Source organism: Mobula hypostoma, chromosome 19 (genome assembly GCF_963921235.1).
Source record: "Mobula hypostoma chromosome 19, sMobHyp1.1, whole genome shotgun sequence".
Taxonomy (NCBI): Eukaryota; Metazoa; Chordata; class Chondrichthyes; order Myliobatiformes; family Myliobatidae; genus Mobula; species Mobula hypostoma.
The window spans coordinates 50267775-50278147 of NC_086115.1; the positions used below are offsets into that span (position 1 = coordinate 50267775).

Here is a 10373-nt window from a genome sequence, read left to right on the forward strand (position 1 = left end):
GATCAAACAAAAAAAAGATTTGTCATAGGTATGTTAGTACCTATTTCTGGAGAGGCTTACAGGAAAGAAATATCATTTGAATCCTATGGTTTAAGGTCAGCTTAGGTTAAAAAGGAGCTGAAGAAGATTCAGTCACCTTTTCTTACCAGTAAGAATGTTTTCGACTTTGCAGATAATTAACAAATGTGGGGCTCCCTGGTGGTAGATTGCTTTATGGGTGTATTTGTAGAACCAACAAACCCCTTGCTGGTTTTCCTGTGATCTTGGCACTATTATGGCTCTACAGGGTTTTGTCTGGCCACATATTGGCCAGCTGCTCCTGCTGCCTTCTTGTGGATAGGACTTGCTGGTCCTTTGTTAATATCCCATGTTCCTTGTTTAAAGTTCTGCTAACAGATGCACTATACCAAATCAACAACAGGATGTCGTAAAACTCCTACATTTCTTTGCTTTTCATATGGAACTGCTCTCAATGGGCAGGCGATGAGGATACAAATGTAAAGTACGGGTAAACAGAGCTAAGAATGAATAGAGTTTTCAGACATGTCACCTTCAACAAAGTCATAACTCACTACAGTATCCTGCTGTTAATGTAAAATGCATGCTTCCTATGATGAAATCTATGATTGTACTATTGTTAAATGCTCTGTTCCAAACATTAAACTGCAGATTATATTATGTATGTTAAGTGGCTGTGGTAGAGACCACCACATTTCAATGGTAAATAAAGTAAATATTTGAGGTAGAAGAAGAAAGTGGGGAAATGGGATTTGATTGCTTTGGTAAAAAAGGAGCAATCAATGCAACCACCTTGTGCTATTTAAATTTACTTATTTTTTAATTTTAATTTTACAACACGGTAACAGTCCCTCCCGGCCCAATGAGACCACAGCACCCAATTACACCCCTGTAATCAATTAAGCTAAATCTTTCAAATGTGGGAGGAAATCAGATTACCCAGAGGAAACCCACACGGTTACAGGGAGAACGTACAAACTCCTTACAGACAGCAGCAGAATTGAACCTAATTCGCTGCTGGTGCTGTAATAGGTTACACTTTAAATGAGTCAGTTAATACATTTTGAGAAACTTGGAAGTAACGTTAAGAACTACAGCAGCACACACAAAGTGCTGGAAAAACAAAGCAGGTCATGCAGCATCAATGGAAAGGAATAAACAGTCAAAGTTTCAGGCAGAGACCCTTCTTCAGGACTGAGAAGGAAGGAGGAAGATGCCAGAACAAAATGGTAGGAAGAGGGGAAAGAGACTAGCTGGAAGATCATTGGTGGAGCTAGGTGGGTGGGAAAAGTCAAGGGCTGGAGAAGCAAGAATCTAATAGGAGAGGATAGTGGACCATGGGAGAAAGGGAAGGAAGAAAGGACCTGGGGGAAGTAACAGACAGGTGAGAAGGAGAAGAAGGTCAGAGTGAGGAATAGAGGAAGGGAAGGGGGAATTTGTTTACCAGAAGGAGAAATTGATACTCATGCCATCAGGTTGGATGGTACCCAGAGAGAATATTGTTCCTTCAGCCTAAGGGTGGCCTCGTCTTGGCACGACAAATGGCAGAACTACAATATGCTCAATATTTCTTCAGAGCATGCTACTTGTTGAAATATATCTCAAAGAGAAGTATTTTTGAGAGTACAAAACAGCAAAAGCTCGACAGAAAAGGAATAAGTCCAGTCTAGAAACTGGATTGTGTACATGTTTCATTCACCATTATACAACACAAAAGTTAATTTTATTTGAATGGAATCACGCTGCCAGCAAAACTGGTCCAGACACTTCTGGCTTTAATCCTCATTAGCATGGTCAAAAATTCCTGCATTAGGTTGAGTATCTAAAAACATGAATCGCCACACATATATCAGAGCTCAAAGCTGCACCAATAATTCTTAAAAATTGTGATGTCTCCATCATCTGGATTTAATGGACACTCAGAGGGAAATGACAAGAAACCCGCTCAGTTGTATCAAAATTACATGAACTGAGGAACAATACCAGATGGCCCTCACAATATTGACCAAGGCATCAGATTCAGACACATTCCGCCCTGCTGACCCTATGAAATAAGGTTCATCACTATCTCCAGACCAGTGTCGAAATTGGGGAAATTTCATGCAACAACCTGACAGAAAGTATTATACCTTTCAATTAATGCTCCATCAACTTCTTCTCAATCATGACTACAATAACAATGTCATTAAGAAGCTACTTAATCTACTAACCACTCTCCTGTTCTAGGAGGACTCGATTTGAGATCTCGTTATGGCTTTGATTTAAACATGGGCAAAAAAGCTGCATTCTACAGATGAGGTGGCTGCCCTTGACAACAAAAAATACTTGACCAGGTACAATATTAAGAACCTTTAAAGTTACTGTGAAATTTAAGTCAACTGAATTGAATTGAATTGACTTTATTTCTTACATCCTTTACATACATGAAGAGTAAAAATCTTTGCGTTATTTCTCTGTCTAAATGTGCAATGTGCATAGTAATTTATAATAAACAGAACAGTCAATTGTAACATAAAAATACACTCAAATCAGTGTGAGCTAATCAGTCTGATGGCCTGGTGGAAGAAGCTGTCCCGGAACCTGTTGGTCCTGGCTTTTATGCCACGGTACTGTTTCCTGGATGGTAGCAGCTGCAATAGATTGTGGTTGGGGTGACTTAGGACCCCAGTGATCCTACGGGCAAGGGAGTAAACTGTAGTTGTATGTCCCTTAGTGGTTATTGGAGGCCACTTATCTCAGCCCCAGGACAATGGTACTGGTGTCCATAAGTTCAACCCCTTTTGATGGCTTCAGCTATGAGTTTTCTTCCATCAAAAAAGGTCAAAAGTCAGAATATTTGTTGATAAAGCAGTGTACTGTTCTATTTGCAATTCTGATGAAATTCAAGCAGTCCATGCCCATACACAGCATAACGTGGGCAACAATCAGGCTGATGTTACGAAGCACGTAACATTCATACCGTGCAATTGGTGGTACAATACAATGACAACGCCCAGCAAGCAACAACCTAATCATCACTTCCTGGCATCTGACGGAATACTCCACCTACACACTCCAGTGTGGCATAGGAGGTGTTTGGAGCACCATCACTGATCTGCAAAAAAGAAAACAACCCAAACTGCTGGAGGATTTTAGGAGGTCAGGCAGCACCTATGGAAAGAAAGTGATGGACAGCATTTTGTATCAGAGCCCTGTATCAGGCTTTTTGCTCCAGCTTCCAGCATCTGCAGTCGCTTGTGTCTCACTTAAACAGTACGGGCATGGGAACAGATCCAAAGCTCAACACTCTGCGGCAAGTGAGTTACTACCTGACTCCCCACCCTTTTCACTATATGGATTATGGCATGTCTCTGCTTGCATAGCTGAAATTGTACAAAACTCAAATCACTTGACACTGTTCAAGAAAAAATAACAACCCACTCATTGTCAGTCCATTCATTAACCATCATAAAGTCACTCCTGGAGACAGCAAGGCTCATCAATATGATGCACCGCAGTAATTCCCTAATGCTATCAGATACAAGGGTACATTGAGCAGGCACAATGGAAACACCATCACCTTCCCTTTCTTTGATGTTCTGATGTGGAAATTTATCACTACTTCTTTATTGTCACAGGGTAAGAATCAGGGAAAGTACTAGTTAATTGGGAATCCTTTCAAGTTAAGATGGCAGACATTCCAGAAGACGACTCACCACAAGCTTACTAAGGCTGCCTAGGTACGCTGGAGACACAAAAGACTGCAGATGCCGGAACCTGGAGGAACACAGTGGGTCAGGCAGCACCAGTGGGAGGAAAGAACTTCAGCCAAAGTGTCATCAATTTCTCCCCCAGCGGACTGTGTGCTGCTCTTAAGGACATGGCGCACGATGGTGACAACTAGATGGAGAGAGTGTTCACTAAAAGATGAACTATTTGACAGTGCATCAACTGAAAAGTATATTATTTTTGGACATAAATAACCATACACAGACTCTGAAATACTCATATATGAAATAAGAGTGTTGGCAGAATTTCAGATGGTGATGAGGAAGCGTACAGGAGTGAGACGTATCAGTTGGTTGAATGGTGTCACACCAACAACATTGCACTCACATTCAGTAAGACCAAAAAATTGACTGTGGACTTCAGGAAGGGAAAAGCACGGGAATACATAACTGTCCTCATCAAGAGATCAGAAGTGGAAAGGATGAGCAGTTTCAAATTCCTGGGTATCAACATCTCTGAAGATCACTCATAGGCCCAACATACTGATATAATTATACACATGAATGACAGCAGTTATATTTCATTGGGTGTTTGAAGAGAATTGGTATGCTACCAAAAGATAATCACAAATTTCTACAGATCTACCACAGAGAGCATTCTAACTGATGGCATCACCATCTGTTATGGAGGGGCCACTGCACAAGATCAGAAAGAAAGCTGCAGAAAGTTGTAAACTCAGCCAGCTCCATCATGGGCACTAGCCTCCTCAGCATCAGGGACATCTTCAAAAGGCAATGCCTCAAAAAGGTGGCATCCATCCCTAAGGACCCCAACATGCAGGACATGCCCTCTTCTCATTGTTACTATTGAGGAAGAGATGCTGAAGACACACACTCAATGTTTTAGGAACAGTTTCTTCCTCTCCACCATCAGATTTCTGAATGGACAATGAACCCGTGTACATTACCACACTATCTTTTTCCTCTCTTTTAAACTATTTATTTTGTGTGTAAATATATATTTCTTACAGTAATTTATAGTTTTTATTATGTATTGCAGTGTACTGCTACTGTAAAACAAAAAAATTCACAGTATATGCCAGTGACATTAGATTCCGAAATATTCCGTGCTTCTACAGATTTTTTTGATGCTCAGTGGAATTGTCAAAGTACTTTACAATCAATGAAGCAAAGGGGCATAGTTTTCCTTGCCTCAAGGCTGCTGACCAATATCATAGACACTCTATTTCTTCTTATGTTATCAGATACAGTCCCCTAACCAGCTTCCTGAACTTCAACATGATAGAAGCAACACAGCACTCACAGAATTGCTTTGACAACTAGTCTGTCCCATCCACAACTTCAATAGCTGTCAAAGCTGTCATAGATATTGACTGTGGAGGCCTTTTATGATCACCTCGTACACATCAAAATAATAGTAAAAATATGATTTAAAACAATTGTAAGGTTGAAAGATTAAAAAGCATATATTTAAAAACTGAAGTAACATTTAAATCCAAACAGATCTTAACTCAGCTTTTTCCTGACAGATGACATCTTTCATTCATTTATACAGTGTCTTTAAAAAGTATTTACCCCCCCCCCCGGCCAGAAGTTTTCATGTTTTATTGTTTTACAACATTGAATCACAGTGGATTTAATTTGTGTCTTTTTGACACTGATCAACAGAAAGACACTTCGGCATCAGAGTGAAAACAGATCACCACAATGTGATCTAAATTAATTATAAATATAAAACACAAAATAATTGATTGCATTAAGTATTCACCCCCTTCAAGTCAATATTTAGTAGATTCACCTTTGGCAGCAATTACAGCCTTGAGTCTGCATGGATTGGTCTCTATCAGCTTTACAAATCTGCATACTGCAATTTTTTCTCCATTCTTCTTTACAAAACTGCTCAAGCTCTGTCAGATTGCATGGGGATTGTGAGTGAACAGCCCTTTCCAAGTCCAGCCACAAATTCTCAATTGGATTGAGGTCTGAACTCTGACTTGGCCAATCCAGGACATTATCTTTGTTGTTTTAAAACTATTCCTGTGTAGCTTTGGTTTTATGCTTGGGGTCATTGTCTTGATGGAAAACAAATCTTCTCACAAGTTGCAGTTCTCTTGTAGACTGCATCAGGTTTTCCTCCAGGATTTCCCTGTATTTTGCTGCATTCATTTTACCCTCTACCTTTGCAAGCCTTTCCAGGGCCTGCTGCAGTGAAGCATCCCCACAGCATGATGCAGCCATCACCATGCTTCACGGTAGGGATGGTGTGTTTTTGATGATGTGCGGTATGTGGCTTACACCAAAGCACTGTGTTTAGTCTGATGGCCAAAAAGCACCATTTTGGTTTCATCAGATCACAAACCTTCTTCCAGCTGGATTCAGAGTCTCCCATGTGCCTTCTGGCAAACTCTAGCCACGATTTCATGTGAGTTTTTTTTTTAACAGTGGCTTTCTCTTTGCTACTCTCCCACAAAGCTGTGGCTGGTGAATCACCCAGGGAACAGTTGTTGTATGCATAGTCTCTCCCATTTCAGCCACTAAAGCTTGTAACTCCTCCAGAGTTGTCATAGGTCTCTTGCTGGTCTCTCTCACTAGTCCCCTTCTTGCACGGTCACTCAGTTTTTGAGGACAGCCTGCTCTGGGTAGACTTACAGCTGTACCATATTCTTTCCATTTCTTGATGACTGATTTAACTGTACTCCAAGGGATATTCAGCGACATGCAAATTTTCTTGTATCCCTCTTCTAACTTGGCCTTTTCAATAACTTTTCGTGGAGTTGCTTAGTGTTCTTTTGTCTTCATGGTGTGGGTTTTGCTAGGATATTGACTCAGCAGCAGTTGGACCTTCCAGATACAGATATATTTTTACTACAATTAATTGAAATACCTTGACTGCACACTGTGATCTCCATTTAACTAATTATGTGACTTCTAAAACCAATTGGTTGCACCAGTGATGATTTGGTGTGAAATATTAAAGGGGGTGAATATTTATTCAATCAACTATTTTGTGTTTTATATTTGTATTTAATTGAGATCACCTTGTAGAGATCTGTTTTCACTTTGACACAAGTCTTTTTCTGTTGATCAGTGTCAAAAAAGCCAAATTAAATCCACTGTTGTAAAAGAATAAAACATGATAACTTCCAAGGAGGTTAAATACTTTCTATAGGCACAGTATGTACGTATCAATTTTACCTGAGGGAACTAGACAGGCAACATGAGCGTTGTTGGGAGGCTTGTGAAATGAGGCAATAAATGTAAAACTACAACAAAAAGTTCAAAAACAAATAAAAGATGCTGGAATTGAAAACAATCACACTCCCTTCTGACGAAGGGTCACTGGCCCCAGAAGTTGACTAGCTTCTCTTTTCAAAGATGCCACCTGCCTGAGTTCTTCCAGCATTTTTTTTGTTACAACAGAAGTTTGTTCAAAACCATTCAAATAGATGAACAATACTAATGGACAGAATTAAGAAGCTGTTCTAATACTCAACAAACATTTCACAACATATTAAACTTCTGGCTATACATTGATGCATTTTCAGAAGTCACCATTTGGACCGGTGCTCAGTGGATAACCAACTTGTATACATAGTTTATTAGTTTTCTATTCATTATTATAGATTTGAATTTAAAATGACTTGTTCTCTTTCTCTTTATTTCTGTTTTCTAATTAATCAAAGTGAATTCTCGATATAAAATGAAAGAAATAAAACCCAATTTGAATTTCTCCACAATAATACTTTTGAATGTGTGTCAGCTAAGGCTCTCCTGCTGCAAAGCTGACTGGTTCAGGATGTTGTGGCCTCATGACCCACTCCAGATATTTGGGAAATAATCTATATTTAACCTGATTGTTAACAAGTCACCACTGCAGTCATCACCCCTTCAGTAACTACAGTTGCCATACGACTGTAGTCAAGTCAAGTCACTTTTTATTGTCATTTCGGCCATAACTGCTGGTACAGTACACAGTAAAAACCAGACGTTTTTCAGGACCACAGTGCTACATGAACAATACAAAAACTACACTGAACTACGTAAAAAACAACACAAAACTACACTAGACTACAGACCTACCCAGGACTGCATAAAGTGCACAAAACAGTGCAGGCATTACAATAAATAATAAATAAGACAATATGCACAGTAGAGGGCAGTAGGTTGGTGTCAGTCCAGGCTCTGGGTATTGAGGAGTCTGATGACTTGGGGGAAGAAACTGTTACATAGTCTGGTCGTGAGAGCCCAAATACTTCAGTGCCTTTTGCCAGATGGCAGGAGGGAGAAGAGTTTGTATGAGGGGTGCATGGGGTCCTTCATAATGCTGTTTGCGTGTGGTGTAGCAATGAGAAGTCATAATAGCAATGATGACCTCAATGAGAAGTCATTGATATTATGACTTCTCATAACATTTTATTTCAAGGGTTTACCGAATTATACACAGGCTTGTTTACTTATTTTGTAGTTTCCATTAGGAAATTGTATAGTCAATGATGCATATTGGTGGCCCAGCACAAATCTATGTATCAGGAACAGTTAGAAACAGAGCATTAGCAGAAGAAATGCACTATCTATAAAAACTAACCCCCACCCCCTCCTCCCCAAACGCCCATTTCCCCAAATACGGCAAAGTCTGCAGGTTCCACACTGGAGGAAAAGCAAGTCGTCATAGAACCCCATAGACTACCTGTACATTGAATGAAGAAGGTTCACTAGGATAGATAAACCTTCTTCACTTATTTATAAAATCGCATGATCTCGCTGTAACATGTACTGCTTTAGAGCTACCTGTGAACAGTACCAAATAAGCAGCAAATAAGCCATCAAGGCATTTTTATTTAGATAGATTTAAACAAACACTATAAACTAAGTCTCTCGAGATATTACCCATGGAAGGATTTTCAAAAAAGAAAATCTGAGCATACGTTCCATACTTCAGTATTTCTTGCTTGGTTGATAGACTGTATACATTGTAGATCACTAATAAAGCGCTAAAGAGTTGGAGGCGGTTGCCTTCCCAAGAGGGTTAGTAGGACGCATTAAGTCTCTACACGACCAGTATTTGATCACTATGTGTCACGACAAAAAAAAACAAGTCATGTCGTTTAACATCTGCTACTCACAGAGCCGCGGAGTCTATCTACCCCGCTGGGCGAACAGACTTCGCTTGCAGCTTTAACACTCACCTTTTAACCGCATCCACGGAACCTGAAATGGGAACCCCTCCTCCATCCCCGCTGTCATACAGAACCCCGCTAATATCTAACAGCACTCCCCTTACTCTACCCGCAGGCTTACACCATTCGGCCATCATAAGATCGAAACAAGATGCACTATGGGAGATGGAGTTTACCAAGAGCTACTAGATATTAAAATAACGACAAAATGAACTACAGTCACCAGTGCACCGTGCATTCACGCTACCTCCCAAAGCCCTAATCAATAATTGGAGCATAATTATAACTGGGCCGATTGTCCAATCATATTTCACGGCAATGGGCGCGTCAGGTATAGGATTCTGCTGCGTGCGTTAAAACCAGTGGTAATGTACTGGTTTTATTTTTAGTGCATTTCATTGTTCAGTTCCAAATATAAAATGATGTGAGCAAAAACGATACTATCATACATTTTAAATAAATCCAATAGTAACTTTATGACAGAACAGAGGTGTTCAGTGTTAAATTGAGAGCATTGCTGCTATTGCTAAGATCATGTGTATAAACTTCAGAGGTAAAATCGGAACAATTAATAGTTTGCGATTATTAACATCTAAAAAACCAGAAACTGCAATATTTCTATGACAAGCGGACAATGTCAAAATCCCTATCTCGTGAAACGTTAGTCATCAGCGTAGCATTTATAATAACTATATATTACGATAAAGGAAATGGTAAGTAAACTATAGAAGATACCCGCCAAAAAAGGGAACGAATTTTTAACTCATTTCACTATAAATACGTAATAGATCACTTTTATGGTAATTAGCAACATATATTTTTTAATTAACGATCTTTGCCTAGAATCCAGAGCAACTATATAGTTATTAACTGAATCGCTACATGCAGAATCTCACCAAGTTGAGTCTACATTATATTGCAATGTATTTAGTCTCTGAACAATTTCTATTAGAATCTTCGAATCGTAATTCCTACGTATTTCGCCTATTGCTGTTTGCAAAGCTTCTAACTTCTTGCAGATATAATCTATACTGTAAAACTCATTAGCAAGAATTGGAGATTGAACAAGTTATTTAAAACAACATCTTTAATAGTGTAATATCTCAGCTGTCTACTTTGATAGTGAACATTGTCTTGGACAGTCTTATCAGCAGAGGACACCCGCTGTGAATATTGATTCCAGCTTGTTTCAAGCCATCAGCTGCCATCAGGACAGGTCAGGTCTGAATCCCACCTGGCGTCAAAGCAATTTAAAGGCAGCACTCACATTGAATTCTAATCCTTTGCTATAGCAGAGCTAGTTAAAACGGTCAAAAGGCAGGTTATTTCGCGACAACTCCGTAGAAAATAACTTCAGGAAACGAACTATTTTAATGTTTTTAGAGGCCTCGTTGCAGAACAACAATTGTATTTTGGTCTGATTGAACAACATAATCTACAATGCAAAGGC

At 39.5% G+C, this 10373-nt stretch overlaps 1 protein-coding gene across 2 annotated transcripts in view; it reads right to left on the reverse strand.

Moving 5' to 3' along the window:
* Positions 1-9064, reverse strand: part of lhpp (phospholysine phosphohistidine inorganic pyrophosphate phosphatase) — a 115488-nt gene extending 106424 nt beyond the window's left edge. The window contains exon 1 of one of the 2 annotated variants that reach the window (XM_063071854.1): positions 8933-9064. In XM_063071854.1, coding sequence (XP_062927924.1) covers positions 8933-9060 — 128 coding nt within the window. In that variant the 5' untranslated portion in view covers positions 9061-9064. The remainder of the gene's footprint in view (positions 1-8932) is intronic. The other variant, XM_063071856.1, reaches the window with a different exon arrangement.
* Positions 9065-10373: the final 1309 nt, after the last annotated feature.